Source organism: Paraphaeosphaeria sporulosa, assembly GCF_001642045.1.
Source record: "Paraphaeosphaeria sporulosa strain AP3s5-JAC2a unplaced genomic scaffold CC84scaffold_2, whole genome shotgun sequence".
Classification (NCBI taxonomy): domain Eukaryota; kingdom Fungi; phylum Ascomycota; class Dothideomycetes; order Pleosporales; family Didymosphaeriaceae; genus Paraphaeosphaeria; species Paraphaeosphaeria sporulosa.
In genome coordinates, this window is record NW_017253361.1 from 3,649,715 (window position 1) to 3,673,313 (window position 23,599).

Below are 23,599 nucleotides of genomic sequence, written 5' to 3' on the forward strand. Positions count from 1 at the left end.
TAGTTTACCTGCATATTCTCTGTAGAGGTGCAGGGTGGATATGCGTTTGAGATGTTGGGTGGAGGAAGAGGCCTGGATACTGCAGGTCCAATGGATGGCGGTGTGATGGACGCGGTTAACGGGTGCATTTGGCCTTGCAAGGCTGGCTGTCGACAGATGAATGCTAGTCACATGCAGTGGGAGGGCGGAGGAGCTGAGCGAAATACAGCTAAAGCAAAAGGTGGTGTCTCGCGTTGTGGGTTGCGGGTGACGGGTCCTATGGTGGTACAGCAATGGGCATCTCGCAGATTCGCGGTGTACTATCGTTATTGTTTTCTTTCCCTCTGTGGCATCAAGCTTGGTAGTGGCGCCGTTGTTGCCAATGCAGCGACCCGCCAGAAAGCTTAAGCCTGCGCGGTGATGTCACTTGTTTGTTGATTTTCAACGGCGACTTGGCAACGCCCTTGAAAGTACCAAGACTTCCCCAAAGAAACGCAGAGCCCGAGATGAGGCGGATGAGAGAACTTGGAGGCGGCTCATATTCCAATGTGACAAAACACAGCGGCGAGATCCACAAGTCACTGATTTCTGCGCGGTTAGCAACAGCGTCTGCCAGGCCGTCAATAACTTTATCGATCACTAACGGCAATATGACGGCAGCATCTCCTCTTGACGAATCGACGACACATTATTGCGCAGCTCGGGCAGTCAGTGACCCGAACAGCCTTCTCACCCCGCTGGATCCGTTGGCGACACCACGCCGCCATTGCTTCTCGTCAGGAAAATCTCAGCCGTCCCAGAACCGGACCGAAAACTAGGACCACGTACCAGGCACCAGGAACGAAGTTAAAACTAGGCCCAGAGGCAGCGCAATTACAGGTACGAAGGCCCCACCGCAGACAAAAGCGGAGTGCGGACGGGTGCGAGGGTGCCAAGGCATCACCCATGGAGGTGCTCGCTCTTCGCAACACTGGGCTGGTGGCGAAGAGCATAGATGAAGCGGGATAGTTGACTTTCGCGGCGGCGCGAGGAGGTCGACACAAAGGCAGGTTTTGTTTCCACGATGGAACCGCATCTCGGTCTGGCGGCGCAGTGCAGGCCGATGCAATGCGTTGGGTGCGTAAACCTCAACGCAGAGAGCGTCTGTCGTTCGAGGCGACCCAGACGAGCGACCTGCCAGCGCATAAACTAGAAGACACGCCGTTGGAGTGGAGTACAGTCTAGTGGATCGCTTGCACACACCAAGGTGGGTTCTACTGGTCAGGGAAATTGATGGGGATGGCCTGAGGTGCCGACGAGACAGCGAGGCCATGAAACCAGAATCGATAAACTGCTGAGCCTGATTCGGCTGCATCGAACTATCTCATCCATGAAGTTTGCCTCCACAAGCGGATAGTGCGGCAACGCAGAGACGCACGAGTCCTGATGGGGCAGGCGTGCGGCTAGCTGTGGGCTTCGTTTTGGGCAGGCTCGGCAGCTCCACAAGCGCGGTGCCCTGTTGGCGATCAGCGGCTCGCAGAAGCACGCGAAATGGGTGCGCTGTGCGGAAGTAGGGCGTCTCTATGCGTGTTTGTGTACAGTGGCTACCTTTTGGGTGCGGCCGTCGGGAGCGCGGCGGCGCTAGTCCCGTTCCTCGCGCGCAGTGAATGCAGAATTGAAGCGGGGTCAGGGGGCATCAGGGGCTGATTGGCTCGGTGCGAAGATCGATTTCGCGTCTCTCTCGGCGATGCTTGACTGCCTGCTCAAGCTTTACCATCGTGAAATTCCAGCGACTGACAACCGTCGGCGCACTGTCACCGCGTCTTGGAGCGCGCGGCCGTGGTATCCGCCCTCAACATGTCCGCCCTCGCCCGCCGTGCTGCTTGGCCAGCGTGCCGGCGCCGGAGTGCTCGTGCCCGCCATGGCACAGAGATACGGCCATGCGTCCCTGGTGGACCCGCTGCCGGCACAAGCTCCTGAAATAGACGGATTCCCTGTAGAGATCGTGGCGCGCCCGCGAGTCGCAACCTCGCGCCAGGCGCTGCTTTGCCGCCATCATTGGCCCACCGCAGCGGCACTACTGGCCTCCCGTGAACGCCGGTCTAGGGGAGCGCACCAAATGGCTCCAGTTGCTTTGTATACATGAGAGCGTCCCTCGCCTCTTGTTTTCCCCCTCACCTCCTCCAGCTGTTGGTTCCTTGCCTCAGCAACCACATTCGTTTAATCCCGTCTCTCGTTAATTCCGGAGGAGAGCTCCTCGCCGCGCTGTATACCATCCCTCGCGCAGGGTAATTGTGTATCACGCTCGTTCCTGCCGAACACCTAATATATTGACCTGTCCTTGGCCGCCCATCTTCGTCTTTGAGACAACACTTCTTCGTGACGTGAAGATCGGATCCATTTGACTCTCGTTGGATTTGCCTTGAACCAGGTAAGCAGCTTCCTCCACCTCTCGCACACTGCGACCACATCCCAAAGTAGCACCTGCCGCATGCACATGGTTGGGATAGCAACCGCCCAAATGTGCACGCGAAGCATATGCGGTGCAATTGTTCAGCTGCGGCTGCACCTCCGCCCTGCCTCGGTGGTCGTCTTGTTGTCCTGCCACCAGCACATGCATCACCAACCTCTTGTCGGCATCATCTTTATATTCCTGCCACCCCTTTCGTCCTACACATAAACCCCCTTGGAATCCTCTTGGATGCACTATCCTTCTCCTGCTTACGCATCCAAAGGTTACACCATGAGGGCCACTCTCCTGACCGTAGGCGCTTTCGCCAGCCTCGCGGCCGCCAATATCAATTTCCATTGGGTGAACCCAACCTGCGTATTCGCTCAGCACGATGACACGCAGTGCTTGACCGGCCAGCATTGCGCCCAAGGCGATGTGTAAGTCATTCTGCTAGCCTGTGGAACCACCACTAATATCACGTAGCTGCAAGTACAACGAGAACAACCTGCAGCAGGTATCACGATCTTTCCCCGGCCGTGCCCCTGTCAAGAGGCAGAACCAGAAGTACTCCACTGACGGCCAGTGCGGTCCGGCGCACAACAACCTCCTCTGCGACCCGGCCAGCACAGTATACGACGGCAAATGCTGCAGCTCGTACGGATGGTGTGGAAGTACCGCGGCGCACTGCGGCGACGGTTGCCTTTCTGGCGAATGCACTACCAACACCACTCCCGCCAACCCCGTGGATACCAAGTCCCCTAATGCCGCTGCTCCTCGTGATGATGGCCGCTGTGGAAAGGACTTCGGAGGCGCCACCTGTGACGCTAAGGGCGCATACGGAGGATGCTGCTCGTCTTATGGCTACTGCGGTTCAACTGATGGCCACTGCTTGGTAGCCAACGGCTGCCAGAATGGCTGCACCGACGGTGCCGCTACCTCTGTTGCTCCTGTCCAAACTGCTTCGGCTACCCGACCCCCATCCACCACTACTTCTGGCGAGCCTGTCCTTGGTAAGCCCTCGACCTCGTCCACTGCTCAGCCCACTGGCAAGGTCACCGTCGACGGCAGCTGTGGTGCCACCTTTGGCAACACCGTCTGCGGAAACTGGGCCCAGGGTTCCTGCTGCTCCATGTATGGCTACTGTGGTAACACCACCTCTCACTGCGGTGAGGGATGCCAGTCCGGCCCTTGCACGAACGGCCCAGTTGTTGCTGCTCCCAAGGCCAGCCCCGCCCCCGCGGCCGCAAAGCCCGGAACTCTCGTTAAGAAGGGACGCTCTGGTGTCCCGGCTATGCACGCCGGTCTCATGCCCAACGGCAAGGTCGTCTTCTTGGACAAGGTCGAGAACTACACCGAACTCAAGCTCGGTAACGGACAATACGCTTACTCCTCCGAGTACGACCCGAACACGCAGAAGCTTACTCCCCTTTCTTACAAGACTAATGCTTTCTGCTCTGGTGGTATCTTCTTGGCCGACGGACGCTTCGTATCTCTTGGTGGAAACGCTCCTCTTGACTTCATCGACCCCACCGTTGGCGACGGTTTCAAGGGTATTCGCTACCTCAAGCGCTCTGCTACCGATGCTTCTCTCGACGGACAGGGCTGGAGTGAGCCCGGCGCCCAGCTCAACACTGCTCGCTGGTATGCGTCTGTTCAGATCATGCCTGACAACAGCATCTTCGTCGCTTCCGGAAGTTTGAACGGTCTCGACCCCTCAAAGCCTGAGAACAACAACCCAACCTACGAGATCTTGAACGCCGATGGTACTCCCCGCGGCAAGAGCACCAACATGGAGATCCTGTCCAAGAACCAGCCCTACTACATGTACCCGTTCATGCACTTGCTCAACGACGGCAACCTTTTCGTCTTTGTCTCCAAGTCTGCTGAGATCTTCAACGTCGGTGGAGGCAACGTTGTTCGCACTCTTCCTGACCTGCCCGGCAGCTACCGTACCTACCCCAACACCGGTGGTTCCGTCATGCTTTCTCTTTCCAGCGCGAACAAGTGGAGCAACGACGTCGTCATCTGCGGTGGAGGTCCCTACCAGGACATCAGCGCCCCTGGCGAGGCCTCCTGCGGACGCATCAACCCCCAGGCCGCCAACCCTTCATGGGAGATGGAGGCCATGCCCGAGGGTCGCGGTATGGTTGAGGGTACTCTCCTCCCCGACGGCACTGTCATCTGGGTCAACGGTGCTCAGGAAGGCGCCCAAGGCTTCGGCGTTGCCCGCTCGCCTGCCCTCGAGGTCCTGATCTATGACCCCGCCCAGCCCGTCGGCAAGCGCTTCACGACCGGCCCCAAGTCGGACATCGCGCGTCTCTACCACAGCGTCGCGCTTCTCCTCCTCGACGGTACCCTTCTTATTTCGGGCTCCAACCCTGTCGAGCAGCCCATCCTCAAGGCCAGCGCACAGAACCCCTTCGTCACCGAGTTCCGCAACGAAATCTACACCCCCCCTTACCTGCAGGGCAACCCCACGCGCCCCACCGGCGTCGCGCTCAAGACTAAGAACCTCAAGGCCAACGGCGGCACACTCGAGATCAGCTTCTACGCCCCGCCCAACGCGAAGGAGGTCAAGGTGAGCCTGTACTATGGCGGTTTCGTCACGCACTCTGTGCACATGGGCCACCGCAACCTGTTCCTCGACGTGGCCAACTTCAAGCCCGGCCAGAAGAACCAGAAGATCAACGTCACGCTGCCGCCGAACCGGAACGTCGCGCCTGCGGGTCCGTACGTGGTGTATATTCTTGTGGATGGCGTGCCGTCGGTGGGCCAGTTTGTCCAGGTGTCGTAGGGCGGTTAGTTGGCTTGGCTCTAGAAACCTACCCCAGAGCATCGCATCCTATTACTTCGCCTTCTAGTATATTCTTTGTGCGATTTTGGTTGAGGCTAACCGAATTGCATGAGGGAAGGAAGTGTAATTTAGACCAATAGAGCTGATTTGGTCGACAAGGTCATTTATCTGCATGGCCCTTTGTTTTCCTTTGTATACGAGCATATGTGTACGTAGATACTGAGTGACGTCTCGCGATGTCTTGAATGGATTGGAAATCTTAGAGTAATGATGAATGCGGAAGGCTTTGCGTAATTCCTGTAGCGAGTGAGGAGATTTGCTGTGCTGCGGTATGTATGATGTCGCGCCGGTGTCTGGGTACCTGATCGCAGACCATCAGATTAGATGCGAATGTAGGTACACGCGATCCATGCACCATCAACCTATTCCTGGAGCAAGTACAACGACACGCAACCTTGGCGTTGCAAAGGTAAATGCCTGTCTGCGATGCTCGCGACATGCGCCCGTGTGCGTTTTGTTTGAAACACGCGGCAAATTGGCGGAACGCCGTGCGCACGGCCGGACCAGTGGCTGCCAGCGCGACTTCATATATCCTGCGTGTACGCGCTGCCTGCTGCAGGCCTGCGGCCGGACGGCAGCTGGGAATAGCACGGCGGTGCGCGCGTGCTGGGGAAGGAGGGGTGTGAGAGTGTCTATCTGAGGCGGGATTGAGTGAGGTTGGGGGTGTGCGTGGTTGTACAGTGTGATGGGACGGGGTCGGGGGAAGGAAGGGAGATGAGGATTGGGGGCGGGGATCGGAGGATTTGCGTCGGGGGTTTGGGGCGGGCCGCGGCTTGAGGTGTTCCCCAAGGTCTCCGGTACTTACATGCCCTCTTGGGAAAAAGCGCATGGGAAATCTCTCTCGAGCAGGGCGGTGTGTGCAGGCATGCGGCGGGCTCACACCTGGGAGGGAGGTGTGGTCTTGTTGGCCTCTTGCTTGATGCGGAATCTCAGGACGAAATCCTTACCCGCGCGGACTTGGCCGCTGTGCGCTTGGCTCGGTGTGTTGCACTGCGCCACCGAGACCAATTGCGGGTGCAGGATGACAGGAGGGTGATTTAACTTTGACGTTGCGGACTTTTGGCTTGTCCGGCAGGCGTGTGCGCATACTTATATATTGCAGAGGGTGCAAGTGCCGGTGGGTGCATCTCCAACAAGTCGGTCTTTTCGTCGCGTCGTTCATTCATTACTCACATTCATTCGTTTTATAGTGGAGTTGATTCTCTGCGCTGCCGTTCATTCATTTCGTGATTTGACGTTTGAGAAAAACTAAGAAGATGCTTCCTGCTTTGGCTGTCGCCCTGGGTGGCTCCGTCGGTCTCGCGGCAGGCCATCCGCACCCCCAGCGTCGCGAGGTCGCGGCTTTCCCCGCGGGAGCGTCGTGGGATATCATTCTGAACAAGGGGAGCACCAACCTGGACGATCTGGCCAGCACGGCAAGTGCCGAGGTCACTGCTATCGACATCGATCTCTTCGACAACGAGGCGTCGACCATCAGTGCCTTGAAGGACCAGAACAAGCAAGTCATCTGCTACTTCAGCGCTGGATCCCGTGAAGACTGGCGCGAGGATGCGAACAAGTTCAATGCGGATGACTATGGGCAGGGCCTGGAAGGCTGGGCCGGCGAGAACTGGGTCAATGTCAAGAGTGACAACGTGCGAGCAATCATGAAAACACGCATAGAGCTCGCAGCGCAGAAAGGCTGCACCGCCGTCGACCCTGACAATGTCGATGGATTCGTACGTCTCTTTTCCTTGGGTCGCACCTCCCCCTGATGGACCATGCCGCTGACATACCCCAGAACGACAACCAAGACGGCTTCGGGCTCGACCAGTCTGCGTATGCCGACTACGTCAAGTTCCTTGCGTCCACCGCCGCGGCCAACAACCTCGCTATCGGCCTCAAGAACGCCCTCGACCTCATCCCGGACGTCGTCGATGTGATCCAGTTCGCCGTCAACGAACAGTGCCACGAGTACGACGAGTGCGACAAGTACAAGCCCCTTACCGAAGCTAACAAGGCCGTCTTCAACATCGAGTACGGCGGCAACGCATGCAACAGCCCCGCCGGTGTCAACCTGTCTATCCTGATCAAGAACGAGGACCAGAGTCTGAATGCGCTGGGCGGCGCTTGCAGTCCGAGTGGTGGGTCTGAGCAGGCTTCCGCTACACCTGCTGCCTCGCAGTCTGCGGTCGCGGAGAACACGTCTGTGCCGACTCCTGCGCAGACGCCGACTCTATCTGCGGCACCGGCTGTGACCCCGACGGGGGGTTATGCGGTGAAGCCTTCGTCGACTGCCGCGGGTGCTGAAGCTACGCCCGAGCCTAGCGGTGAGGCCGGTGACGAGGATGAAGATGAAGATGACCAGGAGGAGGAGGAGGACGACGATGAAGATGACGATGAGGACTATGAGGATCAAGAAGATGATGAAGATGACGAGGAAGATGAGGATGCGCAGCCTGGGTGGCAGCGTCACCACAAACATGAGTAGAGATCTTCTAGGGATAGTCGGTTTGGCGTATTCAATCGGGTGGCCTTGCTTGATGTATTGCCACTTCGTTTTCGCTTCTACATGTATATGAAATTATAAGGTTCACAAACACTGTAGATCTATCAGCTCGTCAGCTCATAAAATGCGTTACAAAGTGAGCCCAATGCAGAACTGGGAGAAAACTGTGCCCTCCATATCTCGGGTCTGGGGAGCCGGCCTAATTACGGTTCATCAGCGTTGTCGTGTCAGTAGGAGATGGAGTGAAATTACAATGATGGTAAGCTATTCGATGGCATAGGACCGTCCGTCTCCAGGGCTCGCGGGGGCCACGGGAGCAGCCGGAACCGCAAATGGGCTACTTCCAAACTTCGAGCTCACCACTGAGCACATTCACGCAGTCAGCGCACAGACGAGCTGCAGTGCCGCATCCATAAGGCATACGCCCAAGAATTGGCCCGACCCGATTAGTACCGAGAACGGTGCCCAGGCTTGGGCTCGAATTTCAAGCGCGTCATCGTGAGAACGCCGCCAACGCGATTTCGGAAGCTAGATGACGATCCCAAGAATTGCCTGGGCCGCACGAAAATCAAGGCGCCGGCTGCGATAGCGTTCTCGCGAGCGAAAGCTTGACGTGTAGGGCCGAGACACCATGATGGACCTGGCGATTACGTTGACGCTCTACGAGGGCAATTTACCGGGCGGTTGTGCTAGTCTACCGGCGCGCCTTGTCTCATGTAAGCTTAATGCTCCATCCAAGCCGTGTGTAGAAATCTACACTTTACTACCAATACCGTCCCAATCCTACTCGCTCAGTGATTTCGATTGCACTACTGTACATGTTCTATGCATATATGACCCAACCCAACGAACATTGCCCACTCGCCACGCGATGCTCGTTCGATACTTGGGCCCGAGTATCGCGAGTCGTGGTCTCACAGCTTCCTAATCAGGCAGGAGTGCACACCGGGAGCAGGGGCCTAATGCTATCAAGCGACCGCCGCTGATTTGCCCTCGTCCGGGGTCGACAAGGGTCGCTTATGTTGCTTATGAGGACATGCAGAGAGCTACGATCAAAACCGACAAAGATATTGCAGAATCGTGCGTGCGTCCTGGTCTGCGGGACCAGGCTTCGTACAGGGGAGCTCGCGCCGAGCAAGAGCTATATAATGACGAATTCCTGCTCAACGGGTTCCCCACTGCTGGTGCACTTTGTCCAATTCGCCACCATGGTCCTTTCTCGTGCCTTCGCAGCGGCCTCGTTGGCTTCGGTCGTCGCGGCCACGCCATTGCAGCCCCAGGCCAGGCAATATGCGACAAGTGCTTGCGCTGAGGTAGCAGCTTCGGTTGCCGGTCAGCCTGCGACTCCAGTCCCGTCGGTGGATGCAAAGTTGGCGTACGACTGCATTACCAGTGTGCCTTTGCACAAGGATGAGGCCCTACACTTGATTGAGGGTGTCGTGCCGTACTTCAGGTGGCAATCCAGCACCGCGTGGCTCAAGGACCCTCCTGCAGAGTATGCGGAGAAAATTCAGCCTGCCACCGACGTCTGGGGTGGCTTGGAAAAGATCAAGTCCAAGGTTGAGAGCGAGGAATACGACAACGAGTTTGAGGTAACTAGCAAGCATAAATCTGCGGCAACCAAGGGCTGACAATATCAGTTCGGCTTCGATCTGTACACTTTGCTTCAACAAACCCATGACGGCCACTTCGTCTATGTGCCTGATGTTGTGGGCACGGTCTTCAACTGGGCGCGTCCCGTTCCGCTCGTCTCCGTGTCGGCCGACGGAAAAGAGCTACCAAAGCCCTACGTCTACGCTGATGTGCTGGCCGAGTCCTACGGCAACGCGACATTTACGCCTTCCGCAATTACCAAGATCAACGGCCAGAAAGCCACCAAGTATCTCGAGGACTGGTCACAGCGGGGCTCCCTACAGGATCGCGACGCTCTGTACAACAATGTCTTTTACGAGCTTGCCACAGTGTCTCTTGGTCCCACTGGCTCAGGTATCGGAACGTTCGCTGGAAGTGGGCGTGGGAAATGGGTTCGTTGGATCCCTACCATTTATCCATCGGAAACTGACCCTTGCTAGGTTTACCCCGGCCCAGAGACTAAGCTTGAATTCGAGAACGGCACCACCACGACTTACACCAACGTTGCACGAGTCCTTGTAAGCCTCAACGGCGTAACCGATGGTGAAAGCTTGTACCAGAAATATTTCAGCAGCCAAGCCACGTCTACTATCGCGGCAACGCCTTCCAACTCCAGTGTAGCCACCACGACCGCATCTGCCACGCCCTCAGCAACCACAACTTCCATTCCCGCGCCAGGCTACCCTCCACCCGTCTACAAAGAACAGCATAACCTGATCGGTGGATACTTCCTGGAAGATGACTACTCCGACATCGCCGTGCTCTCAGTTCCTTCGTTCGTGTCTATAGAATCCGCAGAAGTCGACTTCCAACAGGTTACTGAGAAATTCATCGTAGCGGCTAAGGCAGCTGGGAAGACCAAGCTCGTAATCGATCTCTCTGCCAACGGCGGTGGTACGATTCTTCAAGGTTACGACCTATACAAACAGCTCTTCCCTAAGGGCATTGGCCACGCCGCTTTCGATCGTTACCGCGCGCACGAAAGTACAAAGCTACTGGCAGAGTACAGTTCTCGCCTTGCTGACGTCCTGCCTCGCGAACTCGTCGATCCAGATGTTAACGAGACCAAATACGCATTAGAGTCCGACGTCATCGCGTCCCCCTCCAACTATCTCTCTGACCTCAACGCGTCCGACCTGAACTTCCCCAGCTGGGAAGCAAAGTTCGGCCCGTTCGAACACCACGGCGACAAATTCTCCAACCTCTTCCACTGGAACCTTTCCGACGTGCTCACGCCGTACAACAGCGGGGGCATCTGGGTCCACGGCTACGGTGAGCTCGCAAACTACACGTCCGTGCCGCAGCCCTTCGCCAACGAGGATATCGTTGTAGTAACCGACGGCTACTGCGCATCCACCTGCACCATTTTCTCAGAGCTGATGCGCCAGCGCCAAGGCATCAAGTACATCTCGCTTGGGGGCCGCGCAATCAAGGGAATCACACAGGCGGTCGGCGGCATCAAGGGCACCAACAACTACCCCTGGACGTACATTCAGTACCTCGCGGAGCTCACCATCACGAACCTGACGGCCAGCGCGGAGGAAGCAACCAAGCTCAACGCCACCGAGCTCGGCGACTACTGGGACAATGTCGTCTTCGAGCGCCAGGCGCCTGGCACCAGCGTCAATGTAAATTTCCGCGACGGCATCCGCGACACTGACGAAACCGAGACGCCGCTGCAGTTCGTGTACGAGCCGGCCGACTGCCGCATCTTGTACACCAAGGCGATGACGGTGGACGTGACGGCGATCTGGAAGGCGGTTGCGGATTCGGCGTTTGGGGGTGAGAGTCACTGCGTTGCGGGGAGCCTTGGGGGATACAGGACCGGTGGTCGCAGGGCGAAGAGGGAGTTGACGGTGCAGGATAAGGCGATGAGCAAGCGGATGCATGCGTGGAGGAGGGAGCTGCGGGCTGAGCAGTACCCGTTGGATGTGTATACTGATTTGAAGGGCATGGATCTGACCAGGAGGGGCATCATGTGGCCGTGAAGAAGGTCTTACTTGATCATGCCCCGGCCGGTAAAAACGTAGGCCTTTCAGGACTTTGTCCTTTTAGTTAATTCGAAAAATGTGTCAGGCCTTCAAAACACCGAGTGATTATACTGAAGATCATGCTTTGACATGATCGGAACGCTGCGATTGATGCTACTCTTGATCGAATTATTTTTGGTCTAGCTCTCATAGGATGTCTACGCCTAAGCAAAGAGCTTACTATCCAGTCAATTACGAGCGGGTTGGGGGCCAAATCTAGAAGTATGTGGACTTCCGTTCCCAGGCAAGGCCTCGATAACTATTCAATTATTGGCGGTGGGTGCAGAGTCATGGGACAGGTTCGGTAAGAGATACACGTCGCCACTAGGATTAGTAGAAAACAAATGCACCTTGGCAGAAACGCGTGTCTGGGTGTGATTTTTGCTGCTGGGGCCGGATTAACTGTTGCTCGTCCTACGCTTCTTAACTAGGATTCTAGCTTGAATTCTAGGCCCTGCATTGGCTTCAGGACATCATGAAATGAAATCGCAGCCTATGTTCAAAGGCGACTCGTGGCTTCACTGCACGATTACCATCTGATTCGGGAGTGCAGAAGACGTGGTTGAAGAGGCCAAAGGCAAGGGTGAGGACGATGGAGGCTTTGTGGACCATTTTGATAGCTGGGAGATTGGAGTTGAATAATTGGAGAGTTTGCACAGCGAATGAGGCGAGAGGGAAGCAAGAAGAGTAATAGCTCTGGTGAGTGCCATTCCAACGTGTGCGCATCGCTTCCTTTATAGCACTGCCAGTTTTCTAACCTATACTAATTAGAAAAGAGATGGGATGCAAGCACACTGCAAGTATGAAGGTCTCGAGCGATACTATCCCGTTTCAAACGTCGAATCTCTTCGCACAATTGACCGCAAAACAGAGAATTCTATTCTCAGCAGCAGGAAGGTGTATGCCGTAGCCCCCGCTCAAACGCAGGACGAAGCACGGCCGTTTTTCGCGGCATAATTTGATCGGTCTCTTCCGACGCAAAATAAAGCCTGGCCACCAAACATTACTGCCCACTCAATCACCTACAATTTCTCTTCCCGGGCGATATATACGAGCTTCATCGTGTTTCATGCCCCGATTGCGAACTGTTGTCCATGCATGATGGGCAAAACGGACCGATGTCAACGCTATAGCTGCTTGTGTAAGCTGACTACACTAATTCTATGTCTGGCGACTTTCGACTTATTCTTGAAGAACCTCCGCTTTAATTGTGGAGTCTCTCATGTGAAGGCTTTGTCGTGTGAGCACATGATGACGGAAGTCTTGATGTGGCGATCATACCGTGGGCACTCGATCTTTAGGGGCTCGGCGAGATTGTTCAAGGCCCTGTAGATGTACCGACTCTCAAAGATCAACGCAGTTTCCCCGGCACCCTCTATTGCCATAGATCGTAGCTAGGCCGCCGAGCATAGCCCCGTTGACGATGTCAGCTAGAAGAGGCGCGCACGTGACCAATCTCAGAGCTGAAGCTGAAACTCCTGACGAGCGCTGTATCAACGGACAGATCTCTGTCATCACGACATGGACCTTGGGTACGTCGCATAGGGTCTGGCAGAGCCTTGGCTGCCCGATTCCTCCCCTTCGACGTACTCTCTCAAATAATAGTCTTGCTTAGTATGGTGTGGTTCAGCTCGCCAATGGCCCCACAACCTGTGTATGGAAACATAAAGGCTGTTGAATTCACGGCATCATCATCCCCTAGGAATCTTGTGTGTGCACACGAAGTCGCGCAACAAAGTGTGTGGAAGTCTCGAGCGAACAAGAATACCCTCTACTTCAACAACCTGAGCATCTCGACCGTAGTGACCTAGTGACCTCATATGACTGCCGTGTGCTCGTAACGAGAGCGAATGGCTTCATTGACAGTCACATATGCAAGCAGCTTCTCGAGAACGGATGAGTTTCCAACAGTCCCTCCCCCTTTCCTTCTCCAGCTAATTAACTCAACAGAGGAGTTGATCTGCATGACAGAGGTGATTGCAATTTCGCGAACGAAGCGCCAAAACCCATAAAGCGACACAAAAAATATGTTCTTCCAGTAGACTTTGTCAGGTCCATGACTCTAGTCGAAGTTCCTCACATGGGATCTGTTGACGAAGCCGTGCAGGACTGTGCGCGGGTCGTACACACCGATACACAAGCCATGCAGACTCAACACCCTTACATTACTGTCCCGCCTGTCATCAACGGGACTGTAAACGCAATGAAAGCAGCCGTGAGTACCTCCACTGTTGAGAGAGTGCTCAACTCCACAGCTCCACAACGTCCTTCGCATCGATCCTTGGAGCGAGGATGCAGTCAAGGCAACGTGGGCGCCCCCGCCATACGATGGCGTGCAGCGCAAACTCAACGTCTACTCTGCGTCCAAGACTGAAGGCGAGCAAGCTGCATGGGAGTGCATGAAGTATGAGAAATCAGGAGCTGACCGCAATAGCGTGCTCCCGACATAAATATCGGCCAAATAGTGTCTATCGAGCATCAGGGCTATCATTTCGTAGATCGAAGCACTTTGGGAAGGTCCCAAGAACGAGGGCTCGGAGAGCTTAGAGCATGAGAGGGATCGAGTTGCCCGGCACCCTCATTAGAGCGACGCTGATCCACATCTGTTTCTCGTTGCATTACTTGTAGGACTAGGTTCGTAGCACTCGACAAAGGAATGCCCCCAACCGCGTAGACCACACATGTAGTAGCAACTAGCCCTCCAGACACATACCTTGTCTAGAACAGTCGCGGCGTATCTGAGGGAAAGGGAGCAGGGTGGTCTAATTGCAACAGAGACTCCGCGAAGCAGACTTCTATTGTATCGGTTCTTGCATGCGGCTCCAATCATACATGTCCGTTATCGCGCATAGAGAAATATTAGCGAGGCTGGGGCGAGCCACACTAGGTACCGTTTGTTTGCGATGACAACAACATCTCTTCCCCCACGCGCGCCTAGCAACCCGCCGATCTAAGCGCACGGATGTGGGGATACTCTGAAAGACACTGGATAAGAGCTATAACACGCGGCGGCCATCGTCTGAACAATTTCCAGACGGTAGATAGTCGAGTCCGTTGAATTGAGGGGCAAAGCCTGTCGAGTCCGCCGGGCAACCACGCAAATGGCCACAACCATAACAACGCAGCGCGCCGCAGCTTCTATCTCGCCGCCCACATCAATACACCTGTGCTCACACCACATCTCCACCTCAGCCATGGCCGGCCCCTCTGCGCCCGTGGACCAGGCTCCTGCGGCCGCCGATACGCTCACGTGCAAGGCATGCCGCCGCACGCTCGCCACCATCACCGCAGACGGCGAGCTGCGGCCCCACGGCGCGCTGGACGAGGGCTGCGCGCTGTGCAAGGACATGGTGAAGCACTGCAATGAGTACGAGGAGGTGAAGGGGTACTTCAAGGAGCTGGAGCATCGACGCGACGACTACCGCCCACGGCAGCTGGCGCTCGAGGTCGTGCACGAGGCGCAGATGAATCTGGGCAACTTCATCCAGGCTGTGGCTGCGTGGGGCGACTCTGGAGATGGTCATGATGATGAGGATGAGGCGTGCGGAGGATCAGCCGGGGAGCAGCATAACAGAGTGCAAGAGCAAGAGCAGACCGCAACCCCGCCCGCGGATGCGCAACCGCACCGCAAGCGCATTCTATCGCCGGCGTCCTCACCTCCGCGCAAGCACGCAAAACGTCCACGTCTATCGGAGCGGCAGCGGCGCGTGAGCTTCGATCCATCGGTGGTATTCAGAGACGCTGAGGCGGCGTCGAAGCGCGTGGACGCCGAGTTCAGCCGGAACAGCGAGGGGTATTCGCGGGGACGGTATACGGCGCCCGAGGGGACGGAGTGGCTGGACACGTCGGGAAACAGTTTGCGGGAGACGCAGTTCTTTGGCGTGCAAAAGCGGGGGCGGAAATGGGTGCCGACGAAGGAGGGGATGGAGATGGATGAGGAGTGGGAGATGGGCAGTGGAGAGGGACATGCAGAGGAAGAGGGAAGCGGGGGAATCGCTGCGACTGGAGATGTCGATGAGAAGCAAGAACATCCACAGGACGTGCAGATGAAATGTGTTGGAAAGGAAACGTGAGGCTATGAATCCACGAGTCAAACAGCACAGCTGACGGAAGCAGAGAAACTACACCGTCAAGAAACATTCCTCTCCCCTATCGGACGTCGGTTGGGTTATCAGATCCCAGTAGTGATCCCCCCGGGCCTGACACCAAGCCATCATCAGAAGGAGCTGCCGACATCCAGATTGTCGAGCGCCCTTCCATCTTCGGTGACGGAAAGCCCAGTGCTCCACTGGACGAGGATTGAACCCTTGGACCGACGGAAGCAAACAGCAAATCATCGGAGACTGTATCAAAGTTTGCATCCACCACCCTGCTCTGACTCTGTAAAGAAACCCAGGCCAACACAAGCAACAGCCTTGGGGTTTAACACCCGTCTTCCCGCAGCCATGCATCGCGAGTTGCAAGAGGAACGGCAGGCTTGGATAGCGAGCTGCATTCACAGGGCCACAAAGCCACTTGGCGGCTAGAGCCCCTCCGTGCGAATCTTTCGACTGCATTCGGAGCTGGGAGCATTTGTATGTCTTTTTGGCTGGGCTTTAATTTTTTCGTTGTGGAATCTGGCGTTGCGATACCCCCTAGATAGTTGTTTCTATCGATTCCCCAGCAATGCCTGTCAAGCTGCGAACCTTTACGATCACGTCTCTGTTCTGTCTGCGACTTCACCACCCATGGCACATGACGACTAATCGCGCCAGCGACTCGTCCTAGCGCCTCCACAAGCTTTATCGACGTCAGCCCGATCTCAGTCTAATGCCAACTGTTCCTAGGAACAGTTGGACACTTTTCTCTACAAACCCTGGCACGTAAGCCCTAGCCGGGATCACACCGTTGCGAGCGGAGGACCCTGACACATGTTACATCAGCCTCCAACGACATACTTATAGACGACTTTCAGAATTGTAAGAATCAGGAGAACTTCGTTTCTTCTTCTTCTTTTTTTTTTTTTTTTATTCTGATTTGTCGGTCTCGCCATGCCTTTCCTCGCAAAGGACACCGTGCCAATTCCTACAAAGGATATCCTCTCCTGGGCGTGTGAAGGCCCAGAGTACGATCAAGACGCACCTGTGAGCATCAGATCCATTTTTGTTCCTCTCGTGGAGAGAAGGCGCTGATGAGTGTGTGGTGATATCAGCTCTACATCGACGCCGCAAACCCATCCACCACCCTCTCCGCCCGCCAAACAAAGTCCCTCGTCCGCCATCTCATCGCGGGGTTTCGCGCCGCCGGCCTCCACAAAGGCGACACGGTCTTGATCCACTCCTTCAACAGCATTTACTATCCTGTCATTGTCCTGGGTATTATCGGCGCAGGATGCATATATACGGGGACGAATCCGTCGTACACGCCTGCAGAGCTGGAACACGCGATCCGCGCTTCGGAGGCGAAGTTCATCCTGAGTGAGCCGGAGTTGCTGCCCGCGCTGAGGGTGGCGGCGAGGCAGCTCCGTCTCCCGGATGGGAGGATTCACATCTTGGATTCGACGTCCAAGGCCGACCAGACGAGCCCTACACCCGCGGAGTACTCACCATGGCGGTCTCTCCTCTCCCACGGCGCCGCGGACTGGGCCACCTTCGACGACGAGCAAACCAGCAAGACAACCACCGCCATGCTCTGCTTCTCGAGCGGGACCACGGGCCTGCCCAAAGCCGCGCAAATATCCCACTACAACCTGGTAGCCCAGCACACCCTCGCCTTCGAGCACAACCCCCGCCCGTACAGCATAAAGCGCCTCGTCTTCCTCCCCATGTTCCACGTCTCCACCGCGCCCATGTGCCACACGTCCCCCCTCCGCGCCGGCCACGCGCAGGTCATCATGCGCCGCTGGGACGTGGATGCCGTACTATCCCACGTCCCGGCCTTCGGCATCACAGACCTAGTCCTCGTGCCGCCCATGATCACGGCGCTGGTATCGCACGCGCTGCCGGCGCGAGAGAAGCGCCAACGCCTCAAAGGCCTAAGATGGGCCATCGCGGGCGCCGCGCCCCTCGACGCCGCCATGCAGGCGCGCTGCCAGACGCTCTTGCCTCGCGGCATCCTCACGCAGATCTGGGCCATGACGGAGACGACGTGCCTGGCGTCCGTGTTTCCCTACGGCGAGCCCGACGCCACGGGCTCCGTCGGCCGCTTCCTGCCCAACCTCGACGTCAAGCTGCTCGACGGCGCAGGCGCAGACATCACCGCGTACGGCGTGCGCGGCGAGCTGGCGGTCCGCGGGCCCACTGTGTTCAGGGGTTACGTGGGCGTGCCGCGCGCCCGGGACTTTGACGCAGAGGGGTACTTCCGCACGGGGGACATCGTTTGGGGTGACGCCGCGACGGGGAAGTGGTATGTCGTGGACCGGGTGAAGGAGCTGATCAAGGTGCGCGGGTTCCAAGTTGCGCCGGCGGAACTCGAGGGTGTGCTCCTTTCGCACCCGGGCATCCTCGATGCGGCGGTTGTCGGGGTACCGAGTCCCGAGACGGGGAGCGAGTTGCCGCGGGCGTATGTGGTGAGAAGAGTGGGGTGGGAGGATGTGAGCGAGGGGGATGTGGCGGAGTGGGTGCAGGAGAGACTGGCGAAGTACAAGAGGTTAGAGGGGGGTGTGAGGTTTGTCAGGGCGGGGGAGATTCCTAAGACTGCGAGCGGGAAAATTAAGAAGCAGGAGCTCAGGGAGATGGCGGGGAGGGAGATAGGGGCGAAGCTGTGATGGAGATGCATCTTAGTGTGCCACGCCCTGTATGGAACGATTACAATACAAGCTTTCCTCTCTGTGCCCCACTCCGTCCCATCCGCCCTCATGACCTATTATCCCCTGCTTTGTTAGAAAGTTCGACCAACCTCCTCTACATCTCTTCCCTTGCTACCTCTACTAGTAGACAGCCTACCACCCCACCCCACCCCTCTCTGCCTTCCCCAACCACTTCTCCCAGGAGACCTCGCGTATGCGCCAGATCAGTGCTACCGAGTCCATCGCCATGTGCAACGAGCAGTAAGTCGTGGTGAAACTAATGCCACGCGTCCTGCATAGCCCAGATAGTATTACAACATATGTCAGAAGTAGCCAGCGCCCCGCCCCCACTCCGCGCCCCGCCCCCTCCGCTCCATCTCCCCCACCCACCATCCCCTTTTCTCAGGCACAGGTGGCATTAGACTCAAAGCAGGTTGATGTTAGGAAGGCTTGTGTGTGCGCTAGATGGACGGCGCCGGCTTGTTCACTATTGTTCGCTTTGAGCAGTACAGGCCCATGTATGGAACGGTTGTATTACAAGCTTTTCTTGAACACAGCGTGGCAGAAGAGAACCGCCCTACCGTAAAGTTACGAATACAGTATACAAGCCTCCATCTACAGTCTCGTGTCAATCTCACAAGAACGTCCGACAGTCCCGTACCGCGCCGCACGGAAGCTACCCAATGACACCTCGCAATGGATATAAGCCTGCCTGCCAAACAAATTGCTCCGGAACAATGCTAATGCTAGAATAGAAATGAAGTAGTTCAAAGCACTCCGAGAGGAAGAGGGGGGCTGAACATGAGTGTGGGAGAATGTTCCAAAGCTGGATCTGCGACGGGGCAGGAAGGTCCTCAAAATACAGCTTCCTCCTGCGCCTTGGGGCTTTCCGACTCGACTGCAGCATGTTCGGTCTTTTCGGCCTCCGTAGCGGTAGGCATATCGCTCACGGGTTCTTCTGCGCCCGCGGCAGTGTCTTCAGTAGGGACAGGGGCCGTTCCAATGTCCGTGCCCTTTTCAGCAATTGGCTCTGTAGCAGCAGGACCAGTAGTCGCAGTCTCCGGTTCCTCGGTTTTCTCCTCGTGCCTCTCCTCGTGGTTGCCGTTAGTGACAACATCCTTAGCCTTGGCCGCCACCTCCTCAACCTTCTTCTTGGCCTTGGTGGCCAGTCCTTCAGGTGCCTTGGGCTTGGTGGTAGCTTTGGCAGTAGTCCTCTGACGAGGTGGCGATTCGGGCTTGTCGTGGGTCTTGCTGGCGCTGCTCGCCGTTGGGCGCATCATGCGAGCCAGGAAGCCATCGCTTGCGCCCGCTGCGGTGGACGCACGAGATGCAGGTCGCGCAGTGCTCGGGGCTAGTGATGCACGGGGTGCCGGTTTCTTTGCAGCAGGTGCAGCGGCTTTTGGCGCTGGTCTCGGTACGGTGGAGGGCTTGCGCGCGGGCTTCTGTTCAGCAGCTTCTTCTCCATGTTTCGCAGCGGAGGAAGCAGTAGGGGCAGTCAAATGAGACGGCAGCCGGACTGGTCGGGTTGGTGACCGAGGCTTGGGTTTCACGAATCCGCCTGTAGTTGCTGTGCCAGTTTTGGAGGGAGCAGACGGAGCTGCCTTTGTGGATATCTTCTTGATTTCGGCTGCTGCCGGTTTGGCTTTGGCTGCTGCGGTGGCAGTGGTGCCGGCGGTGGCAGTGGAGGGTTTCGCAGGAGCACGGGCCGTGAACTTGGGCGCGACGGGTTTCGTAGGCTCCCTGGGGGCAGCGGGTTTGAGCTGAGCTTTGGCGGGCGCTGGAGACTTTGCAGCAGCTGGAGATTTGGCCGGCGGCGCTGGGGACTTGGCGGCAGTCGCAGCAGGCGTAGGCTTCGAGGCCGTCGGCGTCTTGGGAAGAGGCGACTTGGGCAGAGGGCTACGTGCGGCGCTGGTACCGCGGGCCGATCGGGCGGGCGACTTTGCGGTCGAGATGGCCGCAGGCTTCCTCGTCGAGGCTCTGCCATTTGTCCTGGGCGTCTCCTTTGCTTCGGCCGTGGGCTCTGTGATCTTGGGTGTTTGCGGAGCAGCCTCGCTGCTGGTGGGGTGGGACAGGACCTCCGCTGGGGCAGGGAGAGCTCCGCCTCCCGCCACGGCGGCCTCGTCGGTGGGGTCGGCTGGCTTGAGCGCGGCTTCCTCCTGGGCGCCCGTCACGACCTTGTCCGGAGTCTCTGGCTGGGTCTCTGCTGGCTTCTCATGGGCGGCGGGCGCAACTTGGGCGTCTCCGGGGCGCACGTTGGGCGCTTCCTCGGTCGGCTGCTCTGCCGCGGCGACAGGCTCCGGGAAGTCGGACCCCTTCATGATGCTACCTAGGTTTGGCATCTTGCCTGCAGGCTCGCGAAGCGGCGCTGGTGCTCTGGAGGATTCCTAGCAGAACAACACCTTAGTCCACGTCGCACAGCAAAGCGGCGGCTCGCCCTCAGTCCACTCACCCTGGTCTCGACGGCCTGCTCGGGCACGGCCTCGTCAACGGCAATGCTCTTCTTGCGCTCCTCCTTCTCCTCGCTGATGGCCTGCTTGAGGTCCGCGACGTCGCTCGACTCGCCGCTGACGCTGAAGCTCTCGCGGCGCTGGGCGTGGGGGGTATTCGTGCTGACCCCTTTCGTGGTGCCCAGCTCTTTGGCGGCGCCGGCAGCGTGCGGCTCGACAGACACAAAGGACGCGCGCACTTTGGACGTAGGGCGGTTGGCGTCGCTGGTTGCGCTCCCGGCGGGAGAACGGCCGCGGGGCTCAGGAGACGACGAGGCAGCGTTCTGGCTCTCGAACATGGCCCGCAGGTTCCGGACGCCTGCGTTGTTACCGCTCATGGCTGCGACGGACGGGCAATCGTCAGTGACTGTGTTCGCAGCGTGGTGATGCTCGCGTTGCGGTGGAGTGTGCAAACTGATTGGGGGAGATGCTGCGAGACAATCCCAGGTAACGTGTGCTTGGGAACAGGGGTCGGTCGGCGGGATTAGCTGGTAAACAAAAATTGCCCCAGGTCTCAGGAACAACAATGCCCAGCGTTTCACGGCTAATTGGCTGCTATGCGACTTACAACGGTGGGTTGTTACAGCGAAAGGGCTCGCGAATTTTGGGACGCGTTGACACGGTCCGAGAGGAAATGAAGTGTCTCCTGGACGACGCACAAGCGACCGCGACCTAAACACAGCCTAAGCGCTAGAAGAGGGAGCGCGATGTCACGCTTACCGACAGGCCCCCATGCCGCCCCTTGAGCCCCCATCTTGCGGGCATTGCACGCTTTTTCTTGATCCCTGAATTACTAGCAGCTGTGCTGGGCGCTCAAAACGCAGCCTCAGGTCCATGCAAGCCGTCGTGTTGACGGGACGATTCTTTTTCGCCGACCAATGAGAGCGCGTCGTACTCCCATTTTGCCCAATAATACGGGGAGAGCCGCCAATCACAATGCGGCGTTGGGTGCATTTTCCCACAGCTCTACCGTCTCAACCTCAATCTCCACCCCGTGTACAACTTGTCAAGGCTGCTCAACATCACATGTGCTGCATCACATCCTTGGTGCATTCTAGAGACATCCAATGGATTAATATAGTCATCTGAAGAATCTAACCTGACAACTTTGGCCCAAGCCACACGGAATCGCTAAATATGTACATGCAGCAAACCCAATCGAAAAAGTTATTATGCCCAGTATCCAAGCAGAGCCATCAGCCCAGCACCAAGCACCATGAGTGTAAAAGCCCAGAGCATCCTCGAGATCGGCCCCTTCTGCATGTACGGCGAGAACATGAACTCGTGCGCCATGAGCTCAACGAGCCCGGTGTAGATCAGGATACCAGCACTGATGGAGTCAAAGACTCCGTTGGTCAAAAGGGTCGTGGTCGACTCGGGCGGATAAGACGTGCGGACACCTAGACCAACAGCAATGGCAATAGGAGTGGACAGGCCATAGGCAATACCCATGATGTATGGCGTCCACCTCTTGCTCTTGGGCCAGGGGACCATGGCCAGTCGAGAACCCAAACCAAGGCCTTCGAACATTTGGTGGAAGACCAGGACAATGTACAGGGTGATGAACTCGTCGCCAGAAACCGCAAGCGTCAGGCCGATGAAGATGGAATGGAAGATGACGCCGAACTCAAGAATGAAGATGGCAGTGATCTGAGCCGCGTACGTCTCAGGGATGATGCCGCGGGCTTCGAAGTCGGAGCCAAGCTCAGAGTTATCCGTGTGGTCTCGCGTGTGGCCAAGATGGTCTTCACCAATCTGATGGCCATGACTTTGGTCGCCCTCGCTCCCCACAGTCTTACTGCGGTCCTCCAGGCTGACCGAATCGTGGGGAGCGGATCCATGCGTATGGCCATCATGCGAGTGCTCTCCTCCAAAGTTACCGAAACGCATAGTCATCAGCTCCAGGAAGAACATGAGGAAGATGGTCATGAGCGCAATGCCCTCTGGCCATGGATACACGGTGATGACACCAGTAAGGCATGGGTTCCCGAGTGCCTCATTTGCTGGTGCTAAGAGGTGTATGAAGGCGGTAGCAATGATGACACCAGAACCGAAGTACTTTGCAACAAAGAAGAGCGACTCGGGTATACCTAGCTGGCGGTTTCGCTTAGCAAATACGGGGAAAACGGCACCTGATATGTGTAAGCGGATCGTTGCTGTGTCCACGCGCTTCGTGCAATACATACCGAACATAGAGCCGACCAGAATGACAAAGATGGACGATATCCGGATGCCCATGCGCCCATCATATGCGTTGGAACTGATGCAGTGGCCCGGTGAAGGTTCCTCCTCGGCGCCTTCCTCAGCCTGACGCAGCACGAGACGTGCCACCTCCATGGGCAACGACATAGTTGCGTATCGTGGTAGGTATGAGTATAACGTGGCTGAGGTTATGCGGTGCACGGTGTGTTACCGAGCCAAAGGTCGCAGAGGGAGACAAACAGTAGATGACGGCCAGGACTAGGCAGCGCCGAGCAGTCTTGTTACCAGGCTGGTGGTCTTATCCTGCAGCGAGGAACGCTTGGAGGACGGGTCTTTTAATTGGAACCAAGAAGGAGTACTGTGATGGACGGCTGCAGGCCTTCAGTGCGCACCTTATTGGATAGTTGGGGTTTGTAGGGAAGTCGGCATCGTATCATGACAGAGTTTGTAGGGCGCGCCCATAATTGCAGTGAGTACCATGATGGGCGGGCCGCTAACAAAACGGAACACCGGACTTGATAAGCACATGAACGCCGTCACTATTGGTGCAGCGCGTCCAGAATCGCGGGTGACAGGCACAATGGAACCCTTTTCTTTTCGAAGAAGCATTTGTATGGCCTCTGTGGCGTACAGTAGTGGTGCATAGTTCTGGTGTTGCAGTGCGCGACGTTGATGCAGCGCAAGCGAAAACGAGGCTGACACCATGTCAGCCGCATCAGGTCCAGCGCGCT

The 23,599-nt window shown here is 57.1% G+C and overlaps 9 protein-coding genes across 9 annotated transcripts; 6 read left to right on the forward strand and 3 right to left on the reverse strand.

The window, feature by feature from the left end:
* The first annotated feature begins 2,397 nt into the window (after positions 1–2,397).
* On the forward strand, positions 2,398–5,608 carry CC84DRAFT_1139224 (glyoxal oxidase). Its single transcript, XM_018176230.1, has 2 exons — positions 2,398–2,847; positions 2,894–5,608. Exons 1-2 carry the CDS (start codon positions 2,660–2,662, stop codon positions 5,202–5,204), a joined length of 2,499 nt encoding a protein of 832 aa, XP_018040924.1. The 5' UTR covers positions 2,398–2,659; the 3' UTR covers positions 5,205–5,608.
* On the reverse strand, positions 5,189–6,307 carry CC84DRAFT_489119 (uncharacterized protein). Its single transcript, XM_018186481.1, has one exon. The coding sequence runs from the start codon at positions 6,091–6,093 to the stop codon at positions 5,464–5,466; it is 630 nt and encodes a 209-aa protein (XP_018040925.1). The 5' UTR covers positions 6,094–6,307; the 3' UTR covers positions 5,189–5,463.
* On the forward strand, positions 6,050–7,839 carry CC84DRAFT_1161482 (uncharacterized protein). The gene is made up of 2 exons (XM_018177751.1): positions 6,050–6,982; positions 7,045–7,839. The coding sequence occupies exons 1-2, from the start codon at positions 6,521–6,523 to the stop codon at positions 7,732–7,734; spliced, it is 1,152 nt and encodes a 383-aa protein (XP_018040926.1). The 5' UTR covers positions 6,050–6,520; the 3' UTR covers positions 7,735–7,839.
* Positions 7,840–8,548: 709 nt separating this feature from the next.
* CC84DRAFT_1161484 (uncharacterized protein) lies at positions 8,549–11,470 on the forward strand. Its single transcript, XM_018177752.1, has 3 exons — positions 8,549–9,344; positions 9,393–9,776; positions 9,825–11,470. The coding sequence occupies exons 1-3, from the start codon at positions 8,901–8,903 to the stop codon at positions 11,370–11,372; spliced, it is 2,376 nt and encodes a 791-aa protein (XP_018040927.1). The 5' UTR covers positions 8,549–8,900; the 3' UTR covers positions 11,373–11,470.
* A 2,024-nt stretch (positions 11,471–13,494) lies between these two features.
* CC84DRAFT_1213875 (uncharacterized protein) lies at positions 13,495–13,864 on the forward strand (the record flags this gene model as incomplete). Its single annotated transcript, XM_018182580.1, has 2 exons — positions 13,495–13,629; positions 13,670–13,864. The coding sequence occupies 2 exons, from the start codon at positions 13,495–13,497 to the stop codon at positions 13,862–13,864; spliced, it is 330 nt and encodes a 109-aa protein (XP_018040928.1).
* A 731-nt stretch (positions 13,865–14,595) lies between these two features.
* On the forward strand, positions 14,596–16,008 carry CC84DRAFT_1256381 (uncharacterized protein). The gene is made up of 2 exons (XM_018184619.1): positions 14,596–15,483; positions 15,531–16,008. Exons 1-2 carry the CDS (start codon positions 14,609–14,611, stop codon positions 15,715–15,717), a joined length of 1,062 nt encoding a protein of 353 aa, XP_018040929.1. The 5' UTR covers positions 14,596–14,608; the 3' UTR covers positions 15,718–16,008.
* Positions 16,009–16,414: 406 nt separating this feature from the next.
* On the forward strand, positions 16,415–18,159 carry CC84DRAFT_1256382 (acetyl-CoA synthetase-like protein; the record flags this gene model as incomplete). Its single annotated transcript, XM_018184620.1, has 2 exons — positions 16,415–16,537; positions 16,606–18,159. Exons 1-2 carry the CDS (start codon positions 16,445–16,447, stop codon positions 18,157–18,159), a joined length of 1,647 nt encoding a protein of 548 aa, XP_018040930.1. The 5' UTR covers positions 16,415–16,444.
* Positions 18,160–18,950: 791 nt separating this feature from the next.
* Positions 18,951–21,452, reverse strand: CC84DRAFT_489393 (uncharacterized protein). The gene is made up of 4 exons (XM_018186482.1): positions 21,387–21,452; positions 21,235–21,338; positions 20,630–21,006; positions 18,951–20,564 (listed from the first exon to the last, which is right to left on the reverse strand). Exons 1-4 carry the CDS (start codon positions 21,398–21,400, stop codon positions 19,035–19,037), a joined length of 2,025 nt encoding a protein of 674 aa, XP_018040931.1. The 5' UTR covers positions 21,401–21,452; the 3' UTR covers positions 18,951–19,034.
* Positions 21,453–21,836: 384 nt separating this feature from the next.
* CC84DRAFT_1084803 (ZIP zinc/iron transport family) lies at positions 21,837–23,015 on the reverse strand (the record flags this gene model as incomplete). Its single annotated transcript, XM_018174070.1, has 2 exons — positions 21,837–22,798; positions 22,853–23,015. The coding sequence occupies 2 exons, from the start codon at positions 23,013–23,015 to the stop codon at positions 21,837–21,839; spliced, it is 1,125 nt and encodes a 374-aa protein (XP_018040932.1).
* Positions 23,016–23,599: the final 584 nt, after the last annotated feature.

What these genes read in the sequence shown, in the direction of transcription:
- CC84DRAFT_1139224 (XM_018176230.1), top strand. Translation starts at nt 2,660, where the DNA reads ATGCACTATCCTTCTCCTGCTTACGCATCCAAAGGTTACACCATGAGG. An exon ending in CATTGCGCCCAAGGCGATGT is followed by an intron (nt 2,848 to 2,893) that starts GTAAGTCATTCT and finishes AATATCACGTAG; the next exon opens with CTGCAAGTACAACGAGAACA.
- CC84DRAFT_1256381 (XM_018184619.1), top strand. Translation starts at nt 14,609, where the DNA reads ATGGCCGGCCCCTCTGCGCCCGTGGACCAGGCTCCTGCGGCCGCCGAT. An exon ending in AAATGTGTTGGAAAGGAAAC is followed by an intron (nt 15,484 to 15,530) that starts GTGAGGCTATGA and finishes TGACGGAAGCAG; the next exon opens with AGAAACTACACCGTCAAGAA.
- CC84DRAFT_489119 (XM_018186481.1), bottom strand. Translation starts at nt 6,093, where the DNA reads ATGCGCTTTTTCCCAAGAGGGCATGTAAGTACCGGAGACCTTGGGGAA.
- CC84DRAFT_1161484 (XM_018177752.1), top strand. Translation starts at nt 8,901, where the DNA reads ATGACGAATTCCTGCTCAACGGGTTCCCCACTGCTGGTGCACTTTGTC. An exon ending in AATACGACAACGAGTTTGAG is followed by an intron (nt 9,345 to 9,392) that starts GTAACTAGCAAG and finishes TGACAATATCAG; the next exon opens with TTCGGCTTCGATCTGTACAC. An exon ending in GAAGTGGGCGTGGGAAATGG is followed by an intron (nt 9,777 to 9,824) that starts GTTCGTTGGATC and finishes GACCCTTGCTAG; the next exon opens with GTTTACCCCGGCCCAGAGAC.
- CC84DRAFT_1161482 (XM_018177751.1), top strand. Translation starts at nt 6,521, where the DNA reads ATGCTTCCTGCTTTGGCTGTCGCCCTGGGTGGCTCCGTCGGTCTCGCG. An exon ending in CTGACAATGTCGATGGATTC is followed by an intron (nt 6,983 to 7,044) that starts GTACGTCTCTTT and finishes GACATACCCCAG; the next exon opens with AACGACAACCAAGACGGCTT.
- CC84DRAFT_489393 (XM_018186482.1), bottom strand. An exon ending in CGCTGTAACAACCCACCGTT is followed by an intron (nt 21,007 to 21,234) that starts GTAAGTCGCATA and finishes CGTCCGTCGCAG; the next exon opens with CCATGAGCGGTAACAACGCA. An exon ending in AGCAGGCCGTCGAGACCAGG is followed by an intron (nt 20,565 to 20,629) that starts GTGAGTGGACTG and finishes TTGTTCTGCTAG; the next exon opens with GAATCCTCCAGAGCACCAGC.